The sequence below is a fragment of the Chiloscyllium plagiosum genome, chromosome 7, assembly GCF_004010195.1.
Source record: "Chiloscyllium plagiosum isolate BGI_BamShark_2017 chromosome 7, ASM401019v2, whole genome shotgun sequence".
Lineage (NCBI taxonomy): Eukaryota > Metazoa > Chordata > Chondrichthyes > Orectolobiformes > Hemiscylliidae > Chiloscyllium > Chiloscyllium plagiosum.
This window is the reverse complement of record NC_057716.1, coordinates 99,410,608-99,438,118: the sequence shown is the minus strand read 5'-3', so window position 1 is coordinate 99,438,118 and position 27,511 is coordinate 99,410,608. Positions and strand designations below refer to the sequence as shown.

General features: G+C 45.1%; 1 protein-coding gene across 3 annotated transcripts in view; it reads right to left on the bottom strand.

Annotated features, from left to right (window-relative positions):
* The window catches only part of si:dkey-91i10.2 (uncharacterized protein LOC555224 homolog), a 148,065-nt gene that overhangs the window by 32,348 nt on the left and 88,206 nt on the right, over nt 1-27,511 (bottom strand). For 2 of the 3 annotated variants that reach the window (XM_043694250.1, XM_043694249.1), the window contains exons 2-3: nt 21,935-22,061; nt 4,550-6,332 (exon numbers count right to left, since the gene is read on the bottom strand). In XM_043694250.1, coding sequence (XP_043550185.1) covers nt 4,550-6,204 — 1,655 coding nt within the window. In that variant the 5' untranslated portion in view covers nt 6,205-6,332; nt 21,935-22,061. The remainder of the gene's footprint in view (nt 1-4,549; nt 6,333-21,934; nt 22,062-27,511) is intronic. The other variant, XM_043694252.1, reaches the window with a different exon arrangement.

The window sequence follows — 27,511 nt, the reverse complement described above, 5'->3', positions numbered from 1 at the left end:
TCTGAATTAAACTCCATCTGCCACTTCTCAGCCCATTGGCCCATCTGGTCCAGATCCTGTTGTAATCTGAGGTAACCCCCTTCGCTGTCCACTACACCTCCAATTTTGGTGTCATCAGCAAACTTACTAACTGTACCTCTTATGCTCGCACCCAAATCATTTATGTAAATGACAAAAAGTAGAGGGCCCAGCACCGATCCTTGTGGCATTCAACTGGTCACAGCCTCCAGTCTGAAAAACAACTCTCCACTACCACCCTGTCTTTAATCTTTGAGCCAGTTCTGTATCCAAATGGCTATCTCTCCCTGTATTCCATGAGATCTAACCTTGCTAATCAGTCTCCCATGGGGAACCTTGTCGACCGCCTTACTGAAGTCCATATAGATCACATCTACTGCTCTGCCTTCATCAATCTTCTTTGTTACTTCTTCAAAAAACTCAATCAAGTTTGTGAGACATGATTTCCCACGCACAAAGCCATGTTGACTATCCCTAATCAGTCCTTGCCTTTCCAAATACAGGTACACCCTGTCCCTCAGGATTCCCTCCAACAACTTGCCCACCACCGAGGTCAGGCTCACCAGTCTTTGGTTCCCTGGCTTGTCTTTACCGCCCTTCTTAAACAGTGGCACTACGTTTGCTAACCTTCCGGCACCTCACCTGTGACAATCAATGATACAAATTTCCCAGCAAGAGGCCCAGCAATCACTTCTCTCGCTTCCCACAGAGTTCTCGGGTACACCTGATCAGGTCCTGGGGATTTATCCACTTTTAACCGTTTCAAGACATCAAGCACTTCCTCCTCTGTAATCTGGACATTTTTCAAGGTGTCACCATCCATTTCCCCGCAGTCTATATCTTCCATATCCTTTTCTACATTAAATACTGATGCAAAATATTCATTTAATATCTCCCCCATTTTCTGTTGTCCCACACAAAGGCCGCCTTGCTGATCTTTGAGGGGTCCTATTCTCTCCCTAGTTACCCTTTTGTCCTTAATATATTTGTGAAAACCCTTTAGATTCTCCTTAATTCTATTTGCCAAAGCTATCTCATGTCCCCTTTTTGCCCTCCTGATTTCCCTCTTAAGTATACTACTACTTTCTTTATACTCTTCTAAGGATTCACTTGATATGTCCTGTCTATACCTGACATATGCTTCCTTCTTTTTCTTAACCAAACCCTCAATTTCTTTAGTCATCCAGCATTCCCTATACCTACCAGCCTTCCCTTTCACCCTGACAGGAACATACTTTCTCTGGATTCTTGTTATCTCGTTTCTGAAGGCTTCCCATTTTCCAGCCGTCCCTTTACCTGTGAACATCTGTCTCCAATCAGCTTTCGAAAGTTCTTGCCTAATACCATCAAAATTGGCCTTTCTCCAATTTAAACTTCAACTTTTAGATCTGGTCTATCCTTTTCCATCATTATTTTAAAATGAATAGAATTACCTGATCAGGTCCTGGGCATTTATCCACTTTTATGCGTTTCAAGACGTCCAGCACTTCCTCCTGTGTAATCTGGACATTTTGCAAGATGTCACCATCTATTTCCCAACAATCTATATCTTCCATATCCTTTTCCACAGTAAACACGGATGCAAAATACTCATTTAGTATCTCCCCCATCTCCTGCGGCCCCACACAAAGGCCGCCTGGCTGATCTTTGAGGGGCCCTATTCTCTCCCTAGTTACCCTTTTGTCCTTAATGCATTTGTAAAAACTCTTCGGATTCTCCTTAATGTTATTTTACTTCCCTTTCACCCTGACAGGAATAGACTTTCTCTGGATTCTCGTTATCACCTTATAAAAGTTTATAACATCACGAAGAACACAGATAAGGTGAATAGCCAAGTCTTTTCTCCAGGGCAGAGGAATCCAAAACTCAAGGGCACAGGTTTAAATTGAGAGCGGAAAGATTTGAAATGGACCTGAGGGGCAACCTTTTACACAGTGGGTGGTGGGTATATGGAAAGAGCTACCAGAGGATTTGGTAGAGGTGAGTACAATTGCAATATTTAAAAAGACATTTGGATAGGAAAGGTTTAGAGGGATATCGGCCAAATGCAAGCAAATGAGACTCGTTCAGTTTAGGAAATCCCGTTGGCATCAACGAATTGGGCCGGAGGGTTTGTTTCGGTGCTGTTTGACTCTATGACTCAACAATTAATTTTTTCTGTAGCATTGCAGTTAAAAATGAAGGGAAAGAGCAAAATAAGACATTGATCATACTACATTTTCCCTCATCTCTATTTCTTTCTTCCCTCCTCCCCCTCTTCATTATCCCTCTATCTTTGTTTACTATCTCCATCACTGTTTACTAACCCCCATCCTTGTTCACTATCTCTCCATCTCTGTTCACTATCCTTCCACCCCATTCATTATCTCCCTATACCGTTCTCTATCTCTCCATCCCTGCTCAGTGTCCCTCATCCCTGTTCACTATTCTCCCATATCTGTTCATTATCCCACATCCTGTTCACAATCCCATTCACTGTCTCTCCATTCCTGTACCATTATCCCTCCATCCCTGTATGTTATACCCCCACTCTGTTGTGGTTTGCTCAGGATTCCTCCACTAACCATGTATGTTTTAATGCTTTGCTGTTAAAATCCTTACTATGAAGACGAGTAGAATTCATTTGGGTCACCATGTGCAGAGTACCGATGTCTAGATTAGAGTGGTGCTGGAAAAGCACAGCAGGTCAGGCGGCATTCAAGGAGCAGGAAAATCAACATTTTGGGCAAAAGCCCTTCATCAGGAATAGAGGCAGAGAGCCTTCGGGGTGGAGAGATAAATGGGAGGTGGGAGTACGGCTGGGGAGAAGGTAGCCAAGAGTCCAATAGGTGGATGGAGGTGGGGATGAAGGTGATAGGTCAGACAGGAGGGTGGAGCAGATGGAAGGAAGATTGGTAGGTAGGATCGGTCATGAGGATGGTGCTGAGCTGGCAGGTTGGAACTGGGGTAAGGTGGGGGCAGGGGAAATGAGGAAACTGGTCGAGGATCTCTCTGTCAGCTCTGCTGAATTTCCTCTTCAGCCTCTGACCCTAATCTCTCTATTTTTGAAGCTGCAGAGTCTGCGGCCCTCCTGAATATGTTTGCTGAGTGCCAGTTTTCACGTTTGCATCATCAGCCTGAGTTTGATTCATCTTTATCCATCAGGAAACCTCAACATGTTCTCTCAGTCCTGTACTCAAGGTCACAAAATTGTCAAATCAAATTTTCTTTCCTCATATTTCTGCAAGTGGCAGTAAATTAACACTAACAAGACACATAATACAAACACACATGCATGCACATAATATAGAATCGTGTTTCTGTTTATACAAAAGACAAAAACATAGTCTGACTGTTACCTGTGAAAAGCTTTCAGAATGGTTTGTGTATTAATTTGGTGCCTTGGAAATCCCATTAGGCCATTGATATTATTGTTAAGGACTGTGGTGCTGGAAAGGCACAGCTGGTCAGGACAGTCGATGTTTTGGACATAAGCTTTTCATCAGGTATGGCAATAATATCAATGGGTGGGTGGGGGGGAAGTGAGGACTGCAGATGCTGGAGATCAGAGTCGAAGAGTGTGGTCCTGGGATGCTGCACCACACTCTGCGACTCTGATCTGCAGCATCTGCAGTCCTCACTTCCCCCCACCCACCCATTGATATCATTGGTCCTGTCAGTGCTTCTTAAATCCCCAAGTAATCAGGAGGAGTGAGGAAAAGCAAGCTGCGTAGCTGCTAAGGGTCAAATATGCAAGTGATTAATTTACTACCTGGTTAAGATGGCATAGGGTCAATTGAAAACTGGGGTCCCCTTTAAAACTATGTTCTGTTAGTATTCTATATTTAGTATTTCCTGTGCAGCAAGAGACCTCACCTAACTGTGGTACAGCAAGTCACCAGGCTTCTACAAAGGTAAATAAAGTATTTATCGGATGCCCCACCGTCCTATAGTGAAGGCAGTGTTTTAGAAAATATTACGTTTTTGTCCTTAGAGGGAATGAAAACCAACTGTCGTTTGGAGACGGGCAAGGGCACAATGATCATCCTGGCATCATGAAGTCACTAACCAATTGAGCTACCGTCTTCTTAAAAGAAAACCGGGAGTTCCCCTATATCTGTCCAAGGGAAAAGCAAGATTGTTACCACCAAAGACTGCACGATGTCGCGAACAAACACTCTCCCACTCCAAAACTACTGCCCCGCTCCTCCATTCTACAGAACAGCTTTGGGATTGGAGAACTGTTCTCATCTCTCATGGCTGCACACTCTCTTTGTCTAATTAGCAAAAGCATCATATTTGGATTGCTGGTACTTAATAAATTCAATAAACTTGCATAAAATAGCTACAAATGGTTGACTAGGTGGAAGTGGATACTGCAGATGCTGCAGATTAGAGTCAAGATTAGAGTAGCCCTCCTCATGAAGGGCTGTTGCCCGAAATGTCAATTTTCCAGCACCACTCTAAGCTTGAGAAATGGTTGACTGCCTATCTGGGTAACTGTGATGATGAACTGTTTTAAGTCAAAGGTTGAGTTAATAACTTGCCTTACCTTTTTTTGATGAGGTCGATGGCTGAGCCTATCAGGCCGTCTTTCATCTGCTGAAACCTGACGCCATAGCCAGAAAGATCGGCAGCCGTTTCCAATAGGAGAGAAGGGCAACACGACAACTGGGCCTCGCCTACCATGTTCTTCTCCACGTGGTTGACATCCTGACTGAATCCTGCATGGTTTGTGGGCTCTGGCCTCTTCACCAGATCCTCACACCCACGGGGCAGAGTCACTTCTGTCTGCAAGGGTGACCCAGGAGCCGGGCTGGTGCAGATTGGGTCTGGGGAAGCATGATGCTCCCCCAGGCTGGTCGTTGCCTGGATATGTGGGGCTGGAGAGGCCTTCCCAGGGCCTCTGTTCCCAGTGGGCGTAAGGCCAATCTGTGAGCAAAGCTGTTGGGCTTCCAGCTGACAGCGGCAGGGTCTGGGGTCACAGCAAGCGAATCCTTGGCATCTGGTCAGCTGCCTCTTCCATGGGTTGTGGTGGTCCATCTTAGTCAGTGATGGACAACTGCCACCAGTCGTCCTCCTCACTGTGCCACAGAGAGTGGCAAAGTTCTTGCTTTCCTGTAACTGGACGTCAGTGCTTACAGCCTGGCATTTCTCCCTCTTCCTCAGCTTTTTGAACTCTTCGAACGAGGGAATGTGGACCCGTGCCTTGAAGTTTCGCCTCCGTTCAGACGCTGCTGTTGACAGCTCTTTGGGCATGTTCTTCCCAGGCTCGGCCAGCGGCTCTGTGGTCTGGGACTTGACCACTTCGCCACCTTCCTCCTTGGAGGGGAGGGCTATCAGGTTTGGTGTGCTGTTCTGACGGCGTAGCTTCAATCTCCGCATGGCTTCCTCCTTGATCTCCGCAGGACTGCTCAATCGCTGTGACCTTTGCTGAGGAGCTGAGCAGCCATTTTGAGAGGGCTTTCTTGCCAAAGGGTTGCTCAAGATCTTGCCATACCGCGACGGGCAGTGTCCATAGTTCACTCTTCCAGTGCAGTCTTTTGAAGCAGAAAGATCCTCAGGAAAGGCCTGAGGGCGGACAGGTTTGCTGACCTCTGTCGCCTTATGGCTCTGGAACCGGAGTTTCTCTTTCAGCCCCCTCTTAGCATCACCGTTCAGGACCTTCTCAGTCATTGACGGGAAAAGCCATTGCGGCACTTTGGCGAAAGTCGGTGAATGTCCCACCTCGGGCCTCCCTGACCGTGGACTGATGCAAGCACGCAACAGGCTGTTGATGTCAGGGCGCCCTGTCGAGACCTCGTACCAATCACTCGTCGTCCGGTGGTGGAAGACGAACTCCCTCCCGGTGTCCTGGCAAGGTGGGCTAAACGAGTGAGCGTTTCCCTCTGCCACCGCAGTCCAGTGGAGATTCTCCAAGCTCCTGTACAGCCTGGCCTCTGGGCCCACAGCCACTGCGCACCCAGGCACGGCATGGCAGAGTGAGCGCTCCGTCACCAGGTGGCAGCATGCCAAATGTTGGGTGGAACCCGAACACCCCATTGAGCCTACGTCTCTCAGAGAGACACTGTCCTGGAAAGAGGGGACCACCTGACTCTTGTTCGTGCCTGCAGTGTATGTCATAACGGCTCCCCTTGGGAAGGTGAGATCAGGTTCTGGAACAGGAAAGTGCGCCGGCAGGTCATCAGAACAGTGACCAATGTCCATGCCACACAGAATGGGTAAGACTGCTACTGCTCCGGAAAAGTCAAATGGGTTTGACCTTCACATCTGGCATTAAGACTGTGAAAACAGACTCCAGGGTATTCAACGTTGAGAGGAGGCGGAGTGTCGTGCTGTAGAGAGACACAGAGAGACTGTTACTATTGTCCCCAATGATGTTACGCAACACAAAGCACATTGACTGAATATGCATCGAAATGAAACGTTTTTTTTCTGGTAGAATGCAGTGTTTAATCACTCCTTCGGTTACAGGGACTGAGACAAGGAGAGGTTTCTTCACTTGGAGACTGGTGAACCTGTGGAATTCTCTGCCAATAAAGGTTGTGGAGGCCAAATCACTGAATATATTGAAGAAAGAAATAGATAGATTTCAAGGGACTAAATTGTCAAAGGGTTTTAGGAGAGAGCGAGATGGCAGATCAGTCAAGAAAATGCTGAACAGTGCATTAGGCAGAATGGCCTACTCCTCTCTTCAGTGTTTCTTTTGGATCTTTTGATTTCTCAAACTGGACAGAAAACTCCTGATCCCCTCAAATATATTCCAGTAAGTCACTCTCTCCTGGAGTCTATTATTCTATTTATAAATCACCCCAAACCTCTTGGTTATTTTCCAGTTTGTAACTCAGTCTCAGGTATCTGTTATTTTATATATAAACCACCTCAAATCCCTCAATTATATTCAAGTCTGTAACTCTCTCCTGGGTATATGTTATTGTACATATAAACCTCCCCAAATCCCTCAATCAGATGACAGTATGTACTCCTGGGTGTCTATCCTATATACAAAGCACCCAAACCCCTGATTAGATTCCAGCATGTAACTCACTTCATGGTATCTGTTATTCTATATACAAGTCATTCTCGACTAGATTCTGCATCTCACTCCTGGGTATTTGTTATTCTTTACATAAACAACTTGAACCTCTCAAATAGATTCCAGCCCATAACTCACTCCTAGAATCTGTTATTCTATTTACAAATCATTCTGAATCCCTTGATTAGGTTCCAACCTGTAACTCACTCCTGATCTCTGTTCTCCTATATATACGTTATCCCAAACCCTCAATTAAATTCCAGACTGTAACTCACTTGTGGTATCTGTTATTCTGTATGTAAACCACTCTGAACCACTCATTTAGACTCCAGACTGTAACTTATTCCCGGGTACCTTATTCTATATGTAAACAGCCCCAAAACCCTTGATTAGATTTCAGTCTGCAGCTTACTTTCTGGATCTGTTATTCTATATATATAAAAGCCACCCTGGATTCCTTGATTAGATTCCATTCTGTAACTTATTCTTGTGGATCTATTTTTCTACCTATAAAGCATATGAATCTCTCAATACAATTGCAGTCTTTTGTACACTCCTGATCACTCATTATTACAGATATAAACATGCAAACACTAAACTCCAGCCTGGAACTCACTCCTGTGTATCCATCATTGTGCAAGCTATTAATCAACAAATCCTGCGATAGGGCTAGGGTTAGTATTCTCCTGATCCTAATCCAACATCAACATTACAAATAGTATAGATGGTTCCGTGGATTGCCATCTTGCTGAGGTGAGAGGTTTGAGTGCTCTGCTGATCCTGACAGCAATGCTGTTGGGAGTTCTCCAACCCCTGGTAGGGCCACCCATGATAAGTAAGGTTGGAGGGAGGAAAAGACAAAATGCAATCTAGAACAAGTCATCAACAGTAATCCAGGCAGAAGATACTCATATGATATCGATGACAGCAACAGTGGAATAACACTACAGCAGTTAGGAGATCCCCACTCATCAAGATTTCATTATAATGGAATTAGATCTACCTCTGTCAAGGACTGCCTGCCAGCTGATGTGCAACAGCAGTTAAAAGATGTCACGCACAAGGCAGCTATCTCGAGGAATTCAAACTCCCCCACCCCGTGCCCATCACACACAATACACGGTGGCACGGTGGCTCAGTGGTTAGCACTGCTGCCTCACAGTGCCACGGTCCAAGGTTCAATTCCCGCCTCGGGCACCTGTCAGTGTGGAGTTTGCACATTCTCCCTGTGTCTGTGTGGGTTTCCTCTGGGGTGCTCCGGTTTCCTCCCACAGTCCAAAGATGTGCAGGTTAGGTGAATTGGCCATGCTAAATTGTCCATAGTGTTAGATGTAGGAGAATGGGTCTGGGTGGGTTGCTGTTCGGAGGGTCAGTGTGGAGTTGTTGGTCTGAAGGGCTTGTTTCCATACTGTAGGGAATCTAAACTAAAAAAAAACCCTGTGGTGATCGGTGAGAGGTGACAAGAAGAGATTATGAGATCCAGAGGTCCCTAGATTCAGAGTAGTGCAGAGGCAGTGTAGTTTGACGTGGTTGTTTCATTTCTGGAATAGAAACGGGACAGTGTTTCAGCGGCTTTCTTCTTGGCTGAGCAGCAGGATCCATTCTGCTCACCTGGCATGAGGAACGGGCTGGAAAAGATGCCCTGTTCCATCACCAACCTGGCTGGAAAATTGCATCCAACGGGCTCATCTATCTGTGGTCTGAAACCAAAGTCAAGCTCAGTCTCGGAACCTGGAAATGTAGGAACCCTTATGGACAACAAGCAAAACAATTGTTTGGAATGAAGAACATCCCTTGTTGCTGGTAAGTTCAGGCACTTCCACATTGATACCACTGCCCTGCAGGAGACTTGAAGAGTAGGCGAAGGGCAACTGAGGGAAGGTGGTGATTACAATTTTTTCTGGAGAGGAGAACCTGATGATTGACGCAGGAAACATGATGTCTCTTCAGTGCCACTAAGGCAATATACAGACCCAACAGCCTTGGCCTCAAACCAGTGCGGAGTAAGGATAGCTCCCTTTTGAGAGACAGAGAGAACATCAGCCTCCAATGGAAGGAACATTTCAAAGAACTTCTAAATTGCAATACAATTGTAGACGAGGGTGTGTCTGAGGAAATACCCCAACTCCCCATCAATGATGATGTTGGACTCCAACCTAATGTTGCAGAGCTGGAAGCCTCCATTAGACACATGAAGAATGGAAAAGGTGAAGGAGTAGATGGAATCTCAACAGAGATTTTCAAACTTGGAGGAGCAGAGCTTACCCATCATCTCTGTCAACTGTTCCTCAAAATCTGGGACAAGAAGAAATCCTTGCCGATTTCAGGGATTCTACCATCACCACTGTCTTGAAGAAAGGAGAGAAAGCAGACTGTGGGAACCACCAAGGAATCCTCATATTCTCCATCGCCAGCAGCATCATTACCTCACTAAGCACCTTCTCCCAATCTCAAAATAAATCCTTCCTGTGAGCCAGTGTGGACTTCTGAACAAAGCGTGGAACTATGGCCATGATTTTCACTGTTTTGCAACTCCAAGGAAAATGCCTGGATCAGGACTAACTATTCTACACGGCCTTCGCTGACATGACCCAAGCCTTTGACTCAAACAGGAAGTGCTAAGGAAGAACCCTGTCAAAGGCTAGCTGTCCAATGACATTCACCAATATCTTTCATCTCCTCCAATGCCAAGGTGTCAGCAATGGTGCTCATGGCAGTATGTGATAGAATGCTGTGACTTCCAAGATAGGGATCAAAACAGGGTTGTGTCATTGTCTCTAACGTTTTTTTTCCAACTTCATCACCACCATTCTTCATCTTGTCAAGAACAAGTTTCCCAGTGGTGTGGACATTGTCTACAGGATGGACAGAAAGCTTTTCAACCTCAACCAATGGAAATCCAAGAAAGAAATTACACAACTTTGCTGGTGGAACTTCAGTATGTGGATTACAATATCATTTCTGCTCTCTCGGGATAAAATCTTCAAGCTTCACTTAGTGACTTCATGGATGTATACTGAAGAATTGGTCTCTGCCTCAACCTCCAGAAGACTCAAATTCTTTACCAACCTGGCCCTGGTCAGGTTTTAGTCCATCCCTCCTTTAAGATCAATGGCTGGTTCAGTTCAGTTTCTGCTCAATATTGATATTGGGTGATTGAGTCATGGTAATGCCAGTGAATGTCGAGGTAGTTAGCTACACTCTTGTTTGAGATGATCATTGCCTGGCACTGTAGCATAAATATTCCTTGTCTGACCAAGTTTGAAAGCTGTTGTGCTGTCAGGACTGGGGTGTGTAATCCTCTGAGTGGAATCAAGGAGAAGTTGGGAGAATAGAGTTGAGAGAGAGGGTCAGCCATTGTCACAATGAATGGAGGAGTGGGCCCGAGGGGCTGAATGGCATCTGACCCCTCCTGTTTCTTGTGCTTGTATGTTTTACAATCAGCTATGACCTTGGTGATCTCTATCTGATCAACACTGTGGGAAGGAGTGTGTGCACCTATCACAAGTGTGTAAGCCAGCCCGCAGGAATCAACGGGGCAATTCATTTGTATCACTGGTGGTCGCTGCTTTCTGGAAGATAATCCCATTTTTATTGCTGAAGCGTGATGTTGAAGCTTTTCATCCTGCATTCTTTAGGATAAGTGCAAGAATGCCAAATTTAAAATGAACTCAAATGTTGAATGAGCACGCAGTGCCAAACACTGCAGGTATATGACTATATAGTTCGATATCACCATCCCCCTTTGTTGACTGGGTCTATAAAACCTACTTGGTTGAAGTGACAGTAGAAAACCATTTGGCAGTCAAGCAAGAAGATGCACTTTCCTTTAAGAAGATGCACTTTATCACATGGGTATATGAATAGGAAAGGTTTAGAGGGATATGGATCAAATGCTGGCAAACAGGACTAAGTAAGATTGGGATATCTGGTCGGCGTGGACAAGTTGGACCAAAGGGTCTGTTTCTAACTGTAAGACTCTGTGATTGTCTGGATGAAGAAATTTCTCCTCATCTCAGCAGTTTGGAATGCTTTCTGGCAGCTTCTGTCTTTTATCAGTGGAAATTGGTTTCAGGTGCAAGTCCATGCAGCCTTACCCAGTGGGAGGATGTCCCTAAATCCCATGCTAATCTATCACAGGGATCCTTTACTGAATTCCCACCGGTCTCCTGAAACACTCACAAAGCGCTCAGGGTTTAGTCTACTTGATCCAAAAGTGCCCACTCTCTCAATCAACACCAGTCCCTAAGGACTAAACATATCAGTCACGATAATTTCTAAAACTTGTAATCTGAGAGGTTTATCAGGAGAAAAAGCTTTCATTTACAAAACATCTTGTCCTGTGGGCGGCATGGTGGCTCAGTGGTTAGCACTGCTGCCTCTCAACTCCAGGGACCCAGATTTGATTCCAGCCTCAGGCAACACTGTGTGGAGTTTGCACATTCTCCCCGTGTCTGCGTGAGTTTTCCTCCGGGTGCCCTGGTTCCTCCCACAGTCCAAAGATGCGCAGGTTAGGTGCATTCGCCATGCTAAATTGCCCATAGTGTCCAGGGTTGTGCAGGCTAGGTGGACTAGCCATGGGAAAGTGCAGGATTACAGGATTAACATAGGTGACTGGGTCTGGGTGGGATGCTGTTTGGAGGGTCATTGTGGAGTCAGTGATCCGAATGGCCTGTTTCTACACTCTATGGATTCTATGTCTCACAGAAGCAATATAAAAGATTTCATAAGGAAATAGACCAATTGTGAAGGGCAAACTGCGTAGCAACATCACAGAATGACACATCAAGAAACAGGCAATGGCTTGAAACTCATAATCCCTAAAGTATGGAAACAGGCCATTCGGCCCAACAAGTCCACACCCATCTTCCAAAGAGGGAACCAGCCAGACCCATTTCCCCTAGCACTCCACATTTACCCCCACTAATGCACTTAACCTACACATCCCTGAACACTACAGGCAATTTAGCATGGCTAATTCACCTAACCTGCATATCTTTGGACTGTGGGAGGAAACCGGAGCACCCAGAGGAAACCCATGCAGACGTGGGGAGAATGTGCAAACTCCACACAGACAGTCGCTTGAGTGTGGAATCAAACCTGTGTCCCTGATGCTGTGAGGCAGCAGTGCTAACCACTGAGTCATCGTGCCACCCTTGAAGGGCATTTGAATTAATTACAATTTTCTTCCATTCTATCATAGGATCTGAGTGTCACTGACAATTTCAACATTTGCTGACCATCCCTAATGACCCTTGAACTGACTGTAGCCTGGTAGATTGGGTTAGAGGGCGATGAAGAGCCAACCGCATTTCTATGGGTCTGGAGTCAAATGTAGGCCAGACCGGGTAAAGGCGAAAGTTTTCCATCTCTGAAGGACATTAGTGAAGAAGATGGGTTCTTAAAACAATCAATGATGGTTCCATGGTCATCATGAATGAGATCAGCTTTCACCCCAAATTATTTCCCTCAACTGAATTAATCAAACCCCATTAATGAAGTAGATTTGAAGTGTACTCAGTTGTAATGTAGTAAACATGGCAGAGGAGGCAGTGGTATGGTGGTAATGTCACTGGATTCATAATTCAGAAACTCGGGTTCATAGTCTAGGGGCATGGATTCAAACCACATCATAGTAGCTTGCGAAATGTGAATCCTAAAAGCTGGCTGTGTAACCATTGTCCATTGATGATTGAGGTAAGAACCCATCTGGTTCACTAATACTCTTTAAGGAAGACAGTCTGGTCTCCATGTAATTCCAGACCAGCAGTGTGGTTAGCTCTTCACCTAATTCTAGGTAATTAGGGTTGGGTGATAAATACTGAACTTGTTAATGATGCCCACATTCAGTGAACGGATGAAACAATATTTAATTTAAATTCCACCAGCTGCTACAATGAGATTTGAATCCATGTTTGAGTGCATTTGCCTGAATTATTAATTGAGTAACATTGCCCTTACACTACCTCCTCTGCCATGACATTCCCTGCCAGCCTGCAGTTTACTCCCGTTTTTAAGTGACATGAATGGTACTTGCCACTTATCAGCCTAAACCTGAATGTTGTCCAAAAATAGATAAAAAGAATTTATTTTTCTTCATTGTGTTGTTGTGTTTTGGAGTAAATCGTCTGACAGGGCAGTGGAAGCAGATTCAATAATTACTTTTTAAAGTGATTTGCATAAATAGTTTTAGATTAGATTAGATTCCCTACAGTATGGAAACAGGCCATTTGGCCCAACAAGTCCACACTGATTCTCCAAAGAGTGACCCACCCAGACCCATTCCCCTACCCTATATTACCCCTGACTAATGCACCTAACACTATGGGCAATGGAGCATGGCCAATCCACCCTAACCTGCACATCTTTGGATTGTAGAAGAAAACCGAGCACCCAGAGGAAACCCACGCAGACACAAGGGTTTCCTCTCAAAATACGAAGATGTACAAGTCAGGGGAATTGGCCATACTAACTTGCCCACAGTGTTAAGTGCATTAGTCAGGGGTAATACAGGGTAGGGGCATGGGTCTGGGTGGGTCACTCTTTGGAGGATCAGTGTGGACTTGTTGGGCCAAATGGCCTGTTTCCATACTGGAGGGAATCTAATCTAATCTAAAAGTATTTATGCAAATCACTTCAAAACATAATTATTGAATCTGCTTCCACCGCCTGTCAGATGATTTATTCCAGAACACAACACAATTAGAAAAAAAATTCTTATCTATTTTTGGACAATATTCAGGTTTAGGCTGATAAGTGGCAAGTACCATTCATGTCACACAAGTACTAGGCAATGATCATTTCCAACAAGAAACACAATCTACCCATTGCTGCTTGATATTCAAAGGTATTACCATCACTGAATCCTCCATTATTAACATCCTAGGAGTTACTGTGGTGACAAATGCAGGTCAGAGGCTGTGAGTAATTTACTTCCTAACTCCCCAAAGCCTGTCCACCATCTACAAGGCACACATCAGGAAGCTGCATCTTGGTACAATCCAGATGGTTCATTGGAGTCAGAGATGGACAGTGCAGCCCTTGTATTAAGGTGTGATGCATGGTTTATTACAAAAGGATGTTACAATCTTTGGGGTTTGAATAACAAAGCGTGAATGAGTTTGTTCAGCAAGAATTGGAGAAGGTGCAACATTACATTCTTGGCAAATCTCATAGTCACAAGAAGATCTTCCCAATTACTTATTTATCACAAAGTCTTTACAAAAATGATTTCCATTCTTCAATATGAAAGCTCCCATAGCAAAGTGTGTGCGACAAAGCATGCAGAACAATTCATTACAGATTCAACACAAAATTCTGGAGAAGATCAGCCAGTCTGTCAGCATCTGAAGCAGAACTAATGTTTAGATTCCAGAATGATCCATCCTCAGAAATGGTCTAGATTCAAATCTGTATGAGCTAATGTAAAAGATCTGCATTGTATAGTGTCATTTATGACCACCATTAGCTCAAATGTTTTTAAGCCAAATGTTGTCACTGTCACAATGTATAGAATGCAGCAGCTAATTAATGCACAGCAAGCTCATACAAACAGAAACGATAATGGCCAGATCGTCTGCATTTTGTGATACCAATTAAGGCACAAATATTGGCCAGGAAACTGAACAGAACTTCCATGTTATTCTTCAAAATAATGTATGGGAGCTTACACATAAACCTGAGTGAGAAGATGGAGGCCACTGTACAGCATCTCACCTAAAAGATGGCAGCTCCAACACTGCAGAGCTCCCTCAGTACAGCATTGAGTGTTATCCTAGATTTTTCTGCTCGAGTCCTGAAGTGGGACTTGAACCCAAAATCCTGCGACTCAATGTTAGCTGATTTCACGGTGCTGAGGTGGTGACAAAAGCACTCAGGATTGAGCAGATACATGGCAATTAACATTTGTGCCAGGCAATTACCATCTTTAACCTTTGACATTCAACAATATTACACTCTTTACGTCCTCTGCTATCAACATCTTAAAATTGACAAGCGAAACCAGAGCAGCCTTATCAATACTATGGTTACATGAGCTGGTAAGAGGGATTTCTGAAGTGATTTCTTTCTCCCCACAGCCTATCCACCATCTGCAGACCTCTAAGGCCTGTGCAGGGCAGTGATTTCTGCGACTAGAAGTCAATTCATTGGCACGGCACTGGCACATTGATCCAGATGCATGGAATCTTGCAGCAGCAGCAAGCTCAGAGAGGACAGTGGTCAGGAGTGTGATTTACTCACAATCAACATTGGTTTGCTATGGGATTTTTAAATGTTACCATTCCTTTGCAAATGTTTTGTGAGAAGTAAGTATTTTGGGAAAAAAGCTCCTTGTGGCTGTGAAATCTGTTAATAACGACATTATACCTCTCGTCTGCATCTTGTGTGAGTATAGTTTCAATAACACTTTAGAAGCTTGAAACCATAGAGAACAAAGCAGCCTGTTTGATCAGAATTCCATCCACCACTTTCAACGTTCACTTCCTCCACTCCTGGCACACAGTGGCCACAGGGTGCGCCAACTACAAGGTGGAGCTGCAACAGCTTTGACCATAACTTCCAAATCCATGACCTCCATCCCCTGGAAAGACAAAGGCAGCAGACTGAAGCACATAGGTCATGGGCCCCTGTCATCGGGCCCTGGTATACCTCACATTTCATGAACTTCAGCAGTCAAGGTGTCAACTCACCACCACCTTCCCAAGGCAATTTGGGACGGGCAACAGACTACTGTGTCCCATGAATTAATAAAAAAGAGTGATGGACTGTGTTTGGTAATAAAATAACACTTCAACCACCTTCCCTCAGGTATTTGTCCTGACACCAAGAAAATGGTTCACTGCCAAACAATGCTGTGAACAAAAGCGAACTTTGAGAAATCACCTTCACCGCCTCCAGTGGATTCAGGGCCTTTTGGCTTCCTGTCCTTCAGCTAGAGCCTCATGTGAAACACATTTTCACATGTTCACACACTGTCACTCTCTCCTCTCTATATGATTATTGGAAACTTATGTTGCTTCAGGGACAAAGGCCCTGGTTGAACATGTCTATGAGGAAGGGTAGAAAGGTTGCCACGGAGACATTGACAAGCTGCCAGTCACATTAATGTCTCTGTGAGAAATGGACAGAATGACAGACATCAAGAAGTAAATGAACCGTGAAAGCCAGAAGCAGTCTCTCACAGCCAACTGCACTGAACAAGTGGATATAGTTACAGAGATGGCCTTGGGACGGATGGCAGGACTTTGTTGTTTTAACTGAGTGAAGAAATCTTCAACATTGCTGAAGTGGGAGATTGATATGAGCTGCAAATTATATATGTACATGACGAGGAGCTCCTTATATTGAGATGAGCTTTATCACACAAAAGAGGCTTATACACTGGGCAGGAACACTAGCCGAAGGATATGTGACTGTCAAGAGTTGATCACTTTAGAGATTGCCATTAATAGGGCAGTGGAAACTTTGTGAATCTGGAGCTGTATTGCCCTGGGAAATCACAAACTGCTGTCCAACCCAATATTGGATGTGCTGGGTGAGTCCTGGAATTGTTGAGACAAAGGCTGACATTCATGTAGCACCACTTTTCACAAATTCTAATGTGCTTTACAGTCAATGAAGTGTAGTCACTGTTATACTGTATAGGAAACACAGTAGCCAATGTGTAAACTCCAACAACCAGTAGCAAACAGGGAAAGGTAATGGCATTGTGGTGATGTCACTGGACTCATGACCTAGAGGTCCTGCCTAATCCACTAGGTACTTGGGTTCAAATCCTATCCCTATTGCATCTGTTGGCGTTTCAGATAAATGAATGAAAGTTGGTCTCAGTAATGTCATTTGTTGTTTGAAAACCTATTTGGTTCACTTGTTCACTTCTTTTAGGGAAGAAAATTTGCTGACTTTACCTAGTCTGGCCTAAATGTGACTTCTGACCTACAGCAATATTGACTCTTATCTGCCCTCTGAAATGGCCAAACAAGCCACTCAGTTTAAGTGAAATTACGGATGTGCCATGATACTCACAGCCAATGCAGGAGTTTTTAAAAATCAGATAATCTATGGTTGAGGAACTAATCTCAACCCAAAGGCACTGGGCAAGATTCCTGTATTCTTTCATGGACCTAAAACCATGGGATGTCAGAAATTTCCTTTTCAAACTTACCAAAGAGGAAAAGGGCAGTTGGGTGGGAGACTCCAGTGCAGGGTAAATGCCAGTAAGGAGGGAAATGTGTCACTCTGTACAGATTACAAGGTAGGATGATGTGAAGTTATAGACTGAGGGGCAGGTGAGCTTATACATTGAATGTATAAAACAATAGATTGTGCATCATGAGACAAAGAAGCTTTGGTGTAGTGATACACAATTGACAATAGACAATACGTGCAGGAGTAGGCCATTCGGCCCTTCGAGCCAGCACCACCATTCATTATGATCATGGCTGATCATCCACAATCAGTATCCTGTTCCTGCCTCATCCCCATAACCCTTGATTCCACTAACTTTAAGAGCTCTATCCATCGCTTTCTTGAAAGTATCCAGAGACTTGGCCTCCACTGCCTTCTGGGGCAGAGCATTCCATATGTCCACTACTCTCTGGGTGAAGAAGTTTCTCCTCAACTCTGTTCTAAATGGCTTACCCCTTATTTTTAAACTGTGTCCCTGATATTGTCACTGGACTAATAATCCAGGACCCCAGGCTAATACTCCTGGGACAAAGGTCCAAATCCAACCATAATTTAATTCAATTTTTAAAAAAATCTGGAATTCAAAGATAACCTATTGGTGACCATGAAAGTATTATTGACTGTTGTAAAAAACCATCAGCCTTAGGGGAGCAATAAATGCTGGGCTAGCCCACACCGCACAAATGAGTTACAAAGCAAACAGTGGTGGTAAGTGAATCCCTAGATTGGGGTTTAACGGCCGGAAGCTGGGGATTGAAGTTTATAAGAAGGTGGGGCAGCACTTGGTCAGAGGTGACACAAGATGGTCGCCTGTTGGCATAAATATGGCTTCATTAGCAGAATTAGCATTCCTGATTCAGTATTAAAGTGAGGCCATAGGTTAGCGCAATGGTAACTTTGACAAGGAGTTATCTAAGGTAACAAAGTCTACTTTGAACAGAGAATCTTACAAATTAATACACAGGGAGTTCTGTACAAACAGCAGCTGCAGAAGTCTGTAGGAGTCAGTTTGATTAGAAACATCTAAGAACGGACAGCCTGAAGTTTTGTAGCAAGCATTAATGAGAAAAGTAGGATCCCACAATAACAGAAATAGATGATCAGGGTGGGATTATGATTCCTAAAAATCTAGGAGATCAGACAAGTTCATTGAGCTGTGAGAGTGATTGAGCTTTAACCATATCAATGAAAAAGATGTTGTCAGAGTAGGGGCAGTAAAGAGTTAGTCAGAGTAGGGGCAGTAAAGTTTATCTCAGAAGACAGTATATGATTACAATGAATTTAATGCAGCTGAAAGACAGAGGGGCGGTGTCTAACTGAGCCTCCAGGGTCAGGTGGGATCAAAGCTGCTCACAAATTATTTGCTAAAGAATGCTAACAGTAGGTGTACACATAAAACTACGTATAACTAACTTTATAGTAGAATTAGAGTTATGAATCTTCTAAAAAATAGTAAAAACTAACTTCCTTTTGTATCTCCTGTGATTAAGACAGCGGGAAATATAAGATGCATAACTGAATTGAATAGGGATAACAATGAAAAACAGAAGATGAACAGCTCTTAAGAGTAAGCAAGTCTGAGAATTTTCTGAAAAAGAGTATAACTGTTACCATTAGAATGAGAATCAATGGGATATATTTTAAGATCTCAAGGCCTGATGATTACAATGCCTGGTAAACATCAATGAGATATCATGGGAACCAAGGCTGTCTGTAGGGGTGTCCATCATGGGTTAGGGGTTTACAGGATTGGATATACAGAAAAAGGGGGAAGGAACAATGACAATGTTGCATATAATTACTGTAACATGAAATGTATACAAATGCTTTATCCCACTGGGGAAATCATAGCATCACTGATTTCTCTTCTGATTTGAGCTGAATAATAAGGGTGCGACTGGGCCCCACATAAAGGCCAGATTCAGAGTAGTCCCTGGCCTCCCCACTGCATGTATGGTAAAGAGCTTGAATAAAGATCAATTGTACTTCTGAACACAGAATTTGAGGCTGTTCTTTGACAACTCTCCCCAACATAAGAAGAGTAGAAGTTCCCCTGCCATTGCTTCTGCAGTATCCTTCAGCCCCATCCTTTTCTTCCTACCAGTAAGATGGCAGTGGAGTAGAGCTTCTGAACCCGTGGTTCGGCCACTCCATCCACTTTTCTTTTTGTTTCTTTTCTTTTTTCTCTCTTTCTTTTGTCATTTTAAAAAATTTATCTCTTGCTGAAGAGCTCAGTCAGGTGACGACATCAGCGGCAGTGAGTGGGCTCAGCAGCACGGGCTTGAGTAGATCCAGCAGCGCAGATGCGGGTAGGCCCAGCAGCGTGGGCTTGGGTAGGTCCAGTAGTTTGGACTCAATTGGCCCAGCAGCACAGGCTCCAGTAAGCCCAGCAGCATGGACTCGAGTAGACCCAGCAACACAGACTTGAGTGGACCCAGCAGCATGGACTCGAGTTGGCCCAGCAGCAGAGACTCCAGTAAGCCCAGCAGCATGCCCTCGAGTAGACCCAGCAGCACGGACTCAAGTAGGCCCAGCAGCATGGACTTGATTAAACCCAGCAACATGGACTCGAGTAGGCCCAGCAGCACGGACTCAAGTAGGCCCAGCAGCATGGTCTCGAATTCGCACAGCAGCACAGACTCAAATAGGCCCAGCAGCATGGATTTGAGTAGGCCGAGCAGCACAGACTCGAATAGACCCAGCAGTACGGACTCGAGTAAGCCCAGCAGCACAGACTAGAGTAAGCCCAGCAGTGCAGATTTGAAGAGCCCAGCAGTGCAACTCAAGTGGGCCCAGCAGCAGAAACTTGAGTAGGCCCAGTAGTGCAGACTCAAATGGGCCCAGCAGCATGGACTTGGGGTGGCAGTGTTGGAGGTGAGTTTGGGTTTCCGTTGGCATCTGCATCCTGTGCAAATTCATGGAGATGGCAGAGGAGGCACGTTTGGGCCCAGTACAAGACAAGGTGGCATCAGCAGCTGCTGCATCAGTGAGGTGGGCCCGAAGTGGATTCATGGTGGTGGCAGAGTTAGGTTTGCACAACCTGGCGGGATTGATGGCATGGACGGTACGGTTCAGAGGACCAGGCTCTGGTTCAAAACAAGGCTGGCAAACAAGGTCTTTAATAATTTACAAAGAGGCAGGTAATAAACGGAGCTTTGAGGGAAATATCTAATCTCAAGGTTCCCTTTCCAAATCCCTCAGGATTGTGACAACAACAGGAGCTTAGCTCCTTTAGCAGGAACAAAGGAGCAATAGGCCATTCAGCCTAACGAACCTGCTCTACCATTTAATACAATCATGGCCTGATGAAAACATACTTTTACCCATCTAATCCCTTTATAATTTAAAAAATTTAACCTATGCTTTAAAAATACTCAATCACTGAGCATCCACAGCACTCTGGGTTGAAGAATTCCAAAGATCCACCAGTCTCCAAATCAAATAAATTCTCATCTTGGTCCTAAATGACATTTTTAAATTGTAACTGCTGGTTCTTGGCTCCTCAGCCAGGGGAAATGTCTTAATTGCATCTATCCTGTCTATCGCTAAGTTTAAGACATTCCAGAGGGTACGATATTTTTCTGGATAGTAATGGTATGCAGGGATATGGAGAAAAGGCAGCAGATTGGCACTCGATAATGGAGCTGGACTAGAGAATGGAGCGGATGCAGACACAATGGACTGAATGACCTCCTTCTGCACCGCAATAATTCTGTGATCCTGTGTAGTTTAATGCAGCAAAATTGGCTTCAAATAATGCGTACAATTGGAAACAAAAAGTGAAGCAGAGACATTGGTAACTGAAGGCTTGTTCAAAGTGGACATTTGTGAGGTTGAGAGGGAGAGTACCAGAGAGTGAGGCCTCTCGGCCTAATTGTATAAGACGCTATAACTGCAGCATCCACTCACCTCTCACTTCCGGATAACTCAGACAGCAACACAATGGCACTTCTTGAATATCCTCCATTCGCATTTATTTTCAACCAGAATTCCATGAAGTCCAAGTCAGTGCCCTTTCAGATGATGCAGCATTTTATCCCACAATTACACTATTGCCACACAGTGGCTCCCATTAATTCAGTGCCCCGGCCAGTCTAATTGAAAATGAGCAGTGCTTAAAGACTGTGTTACCTTTACTGATTCCCTATCGTTGACAAATGGAGTAATTTGATCTACATTCTCCTCCAGAGGAAAAGGTTCAAACAGCGACAACGCTTTGTTAAGTGGTGGCTGGGTCTGATGGGACGGCAAGGTTACAGTGGCAGAGTTGGGAGAAAAGAACTTGCATCAATGTAACACCCTTTACAATCACTGGTCATCGCAAAGCACTTCACAGCCAATCGGGAGTTCTGAAGCACTGCTGCAAAGTAGGAAGAACGCAGCAGCCAATTAGCACACAGTAATGTCCCACATACAGCGCTGGGACAATGTTTGTCTTTTGATGCTGAGGGGATGAATATTGATCAGGACACTGGCAATAGAGTGTCAGGTTGGTAAGTCAGGTTGGGGCAAGGACAGGGCGATGAGAATAGCTCTGAACTTTAAGGTAGCACTATACAATCTGACATCTGAGTCCTGGAAACTTCTTAACCTTCAGGCCTGTTAATCTCTCCATTTGCAAAACTTTGTTTTAGTTCGTTATGTTATTTATTCTTAACAAATTTTCAGCAATAGCTTATAATAAGCCTTTAACCTGTTCACAGAAAAGCTTACCTACTGGTCTATGTCAAGTTGAATCAAGTGGGCTGCTTTGTTTTGGATGGTGTCTCGCTTCCCGAGTGTTGTTGGAGCTGCGTCAGCTAGGCAAGTGGGAGTATTCTCTCACACACCTGACTCGTGCCTTGCAGATAGAAACATAGAAACATAGGAGCAGGAGTTGGTTTTTCAGCTCTTCCATGCTGCTTCATTATTCAAAATGATCACCAAACTCAGTACCCTGTTCCCCCTTTCTTCCCAAATGGTTTGGGCCTTTTAGCCCTAAGAAATAAATCTGACTCCTTCATGAAAACATTCATTGTTTTGGACTAAACCGCTTCCTCAGGCAGGGAGTTCCACTCTCTGGATGAATAAGTTGTTCCTTTTTGAGAGTTAGTGAAAGACCTTAGGGAATCAGGAGTCCAGTTATTCGTTGCAGGATTCCCGCCCTCGGACCTCTCTTCAAGCCACAATATTTGATGGCAATACCCCAGGAAGGTGATAGTGGGGGGATTCAGCTATGGAGTGTCAAGAAGATAGCTAGATTCTCTCTTCACAGAGAAGGTCTTTGCCTGGCACTTATGTGATACAAATATTACTTAAATGGTGGACAACTGTAGAATTCTGAGGTGCAGAGGGATCTGTTGTAGTTCATAGGTCACAAATGGTACAGCATGTCATCCAGAAGGCCAATGAGATGTTGGCTTTTATTATGAGCAGAATATAAAAGGTAAGATGTTATGCTTAAGTTATACAGGATATTCATGAGACAACTTGCAAATACTACATGCAGTATTTGACATTTTAATTCATTCGTGGGACACAGATGTCACTTGCTGGACCACATTTACTGCCTGTCCCTAGTTGTTTTGGAGAAGGTGGTGGTGAGTTGCCTTCTTGAACTGCTGTAGTATGTGTGTTGTGAGACCCCCAAATGCTGTTTGGGTAGGAGTTCCAGGATTTTGACCAAATGGCAACGATTTATTTATTTCCAAGTCAGGATGGTGAGTGACTTGAAGGGGATGATTTGTTTTATTCATTTATAGGCTGTAGGCATCATTGTCCAGGTTTGATTTGATTTGATTTCTTACTGTCATGTGGACTGAGATACAGTGAAAAGTGACATCTTACATGTTTCACAGATAGATCGTACTATACAAGTGCATCAGGGTAACAGAACAGAGGGCAGGACACAGTGTTACAGCTGCTGAAAAGGTGCAGGGAGAAATCAACATTAACATTAAAGAGGTCCATTTAAAAATCTGATAACAGCAGGGAAGAAGATGTTCTTGAATCTCTTCGTGCATGTTTCCAAACTTTTATATCTTCTGCCCTAAGCAACAGGGTGGGAGAGAATATAATTGGGGTGGGTCTGTGATTAGGTTGGCTGCTTTGCCAATCCAGTGGGAAGTATAGATGAAATCAGTGATGGAAGGCAGGTTTGCGTGATGGACTCGGCTGTGTTCAGGACTCTCTGTAATTCCTTTCGGTCTTGGGAAGAGCAGTTACAGAGTCGTAGAGTCATAGAAATGTACAGCACAGAAACAGACCTTTCAGTCCAAATCGTCCATGCTGACCAGATGTCCCAAATTAATCTAGCCCCATTTGCCAGCACTTGGCCCATATCCCTCTAAACCCTTTCTATTCATATACCCATCCAGATGCTTTTTAAACATTGCAATTGTACCAGCCTCCACCACTTCCTCTGGCAGCTCATTCCATACACGCACCACCGTGTGTGAAAAAGGTGCCCCTTAGGTCCCTTTTATATCTTTCCCCTCTCACCCTGAACCTATGCCCTCTAGTTCTGGACTCGCCCACCCCAGGGAAAAGACCTTGTGTATTTACCCTATCCATGCCCCTCATGATTTTATAAATCTCTATAAGGTCACCCCTCAGCATCTGACGCTCCAGGGTGTGTTCCCTCCCTTGCCTGCCTCTGCTCTCTCCCCAGCCATTGCTTTGAACTGCATTGGCGACAGTGCCGCCCAGTCTATCTCCTCAACACCCCCTTCCCTCTCCGGACCATTTTCCGGAGTCTCCCCCATCGGCATGTTGACTAGACCATTTCATGTTTGAAAAAAGCATCCCTGGAATCATTTGGGGGTGGGGAGGATCCCCCAAGTACTGAGAGTCGGAGGCAGGATTGCTTCCAGGAATGGAAATCTCTCTGCCCAGAGTGTTCTGGGATCCGATTCTGCCCTTGGTTCCAGGCCAGGCCTCTCACCTGCCTCCTTTATGACCCTGACCCATCAGCCCAGACGTGCGGTCTGCCCACTGCCCACCCCTCACCCCTGCCTCCCTCCACCCCTTCAGGGCTTCGGCCAATAATCCAGCCAAGATATCCGTGCCCCTCAACCTTGGTGTGGAAGGTTTGATTGACATCGCCCCTTTCCTCTAACACTTTCCACCCAACCATTATCAGAGTAGCCAGGGAAGATGGAACTGCCATAGAATCATAGAATCACTACAGTGTGGAAACAGGCCCTTTGGCCCAACAAGACCCTCGGACGAGTATCCTACCCAGACCCATTCCCTACCCTATTACCTGACATTTCCCCTGACTAATGCACCTAACCTACACATCCCTGAACACTACGGGCAATTTATCATGGCCAATTCACCCTAACCTGCACATCTTTGGATTGTGGGAGGAAACCGGAGCACGCAGAGGAAACCCACGCAGACACGGGGAGAATGTGCAAACTCCACACAGACGGTCACCCGAGGCGGGAATTGAACCCAGGTCTCTGGCAATGTGAGGCAGCAGTGCTAACCACTGTGCCACCATGCCACGCCTCAGCTGAGTTTTTGGCTGAGCAAGATCCAGGACAAAACCAGGGACAGTTCCCAAGGGACTGAGAAGCAGCGGAACACATTGAAAGCGAGACAGAGACATGACGGGGGGAGTGGGGGAGGAGGCATGTTGTCCCACAGCCAGTGGGGTTAGGATTGGGAATTCAAAACACACACACATACAAGACCAGGAGCTGGGAAAGAGAGAGAGAGCGCGCGAGAGAGAGAGCGCCTGGGCGGGTGCAGGGTGAAGGCAGTGGGCACTAAACTGCTCATCACAGAGAGGGCTAGCACGCCATAGGTTAAACAAGGGGTTGGAAGGCCACAGTGCAGAGAGCAGGCATTCAGTGACTGCTGAAGATAATGCCTTTGCTCCAGGTCAGAGCAGTGCCTGGGATGGGAAACGCCAGGATCCTATTTGCCATACCATCCTGCAATGCACCCAGACAGGATGCTTTCAATAGTGCATCAATACAAATTTGTAAGAGTCTTTACGGATATGTTGAATTTCCTTAGGCTCCTGGGGAAGTAGAGGTGTTGCTGTGCTTTCTTGACCATAGTGTCAACCTAGGTGGACCTGGACAGATTGGTGGTGATTGTTACTCCCAGGAAGTAGATGGTCTCTACCATTTTCACCTCAGCACCATTGATGGAAACTGCGGCATGCCCTCCACTCCACTTATGGAAGTCAATAACCAGCTCCTTTGTTTTTGTGAATGTTAGGATTACTTAGTGTGGAAACAGGCCCTTTGGCCCAACAAGTCCACACAGCCCTGCCGAAGTGCAACCCACCCATACCCCTACATTTACCCCTTACCTAACACTACGGGCAATTTAGCATGGCCAATTCACCTGACCTGCACATCTTTGAACTGTGGGAGGAAACCGGAGCACCCGGAGGAAACCCACGCAAACACGGGGAGAACGTGCAAACTCCACACAGTCAGTCGCCTGAGGCGGGAATTGAACCCGGGTCTCTGGCACTATGAGGCAGCAGTGCTAACCACTGTGCCACCGTGCCGCCCACTGTTGATGGAGAGATTGTTGTCTTTACATAATGTTATTAAACACTCTATCTCCTTTCAGTACTCCAACTCATCGTGGTTGACCTGCAATGGTGGTGTTGTTGGCAAACTTGTTAGTGTGGAATTTGACCACACATTTGGGTGTGTATAAGGAGTATAGTAAGGGGCTGAGTACGCAACCTCGCGGGACACTGGTGTTGAGGATTATCGTGAAGGTGGTGCTATCACCTATCCTAACTGACTGCAGTCTGTCAGTCAGGAATGAGAAAGTGAGGACTGCAGATGCTGGAGATCAGAGCTGAAAATGTGTTGCCCGAAAAGCGCAGCCCGAAACGTCGATTCTCCTGCTCCTTGGATGCTGCCTGACCTGCTGCGCTTTTCCAGGGTCAGTCAGGAAGTCAGGAATCCAGTTACAGAGGAGAGAGAAGAGTCAGATTCTGAAATTTGGAGATAGGTTTGTTTGGAATTGCAGTGTTGAAGGCAGAGCTGTAGGAAGAAGTAGGAACTTGATGAAGGTCTTGTGTCCGAAATGTCGATTCCCCTGCAGCATCCAAGGAGCAGGAGAATCGACGTTTCGGGCTGCGCTTTTCCAGGGTCAGTCAGGAATCCAGTTACAGAGGAGAGAGAAGAGTCAGATTCTGAAATTTGGAGATAGGTTTATTTGGAATTGCAGTGTTGAAGGCAGAGCTGTAGGAAGAAGTAGGAACTTGATGAAGGTCTTGTGTCCGAAATGTCGATTCCCCTGCTCCTCGGATGCTGCCTGACCTGCTGTGCTTTTCCAGCACCACACTCTCGACTCTGATCTCTAGCGTCTGCAGTGCTCACTTTCTCCCCATAGGTATCCTTATGGCCAGATGCTCCAGGGATGAGCGCAGGGCCAGGGAGATGGGGTCTGCCATGGACCTGTTGCATCAGTAGGTGAATTGCCAGGGATCAACGCAATCTGAGAGGCTGGAGTTGATGTGAGGTATGACCAATCTCTCGAAGTACTTCATAATGATGATATGCGGTTCAGAGGAGGTCTATTAGATTGATACATGGAGTGAGCAGGTTGTCTGATAAGAAAACATTGGACAGACTTGGCTTGTTTTCAGTGGAGTTCAGAAGAGTGAGCAGTGATTTGATCATCATAAAATCCTTAATGGTCTTGACAAGATGGATGTGGAAACGATGTTTCTTCTTGTGGGTGAGTCCAGAGCTAGGTGACATTGTTCAAAATTCGGGGTCATGTTTTAAGGCAAAAATGAAGGAATTTTCTTTTGCTCATAGGATAGTATTACTTTGGAACTCTGCCTCAGAAGGCCATGGAGGTAGAGGTTATTAAACCTTTTTAAGGTGGAACTAGATAGATTCTTGTTAGAGAAGGAAATCAAGCATTATTGTAGATGTAGAGTCATCGAGATGTACAGCACAGAAACAGACCCTTCGGTCCAACTCATCCATGCCAACCATATATCCCAACCCAATCTACTCCCACCTGCCAGCATCTGGCCCATATCCCTCCAAATCCTTCCTATTCATATACCCATCCAGATGCTTTTAAATTTTGCAATTGTACCAGCCTCCACCACTTCCTCTGGCAGCTCATTCCGTACACATACCACCCCCTGCGTGAAAAGATTGCCTCTTTGGTCTCTTTTATAACTGTCCCCTCTCACCCTAAACCTATGCCCTCTAGTTCTGGTCTAACCCACCCCAGGGAAAAGACTTTGCCTATTTACCCTATCCATGCCCCTCATAATTTTGTAAACCTCTATAAGGTCACCCCTCAGCC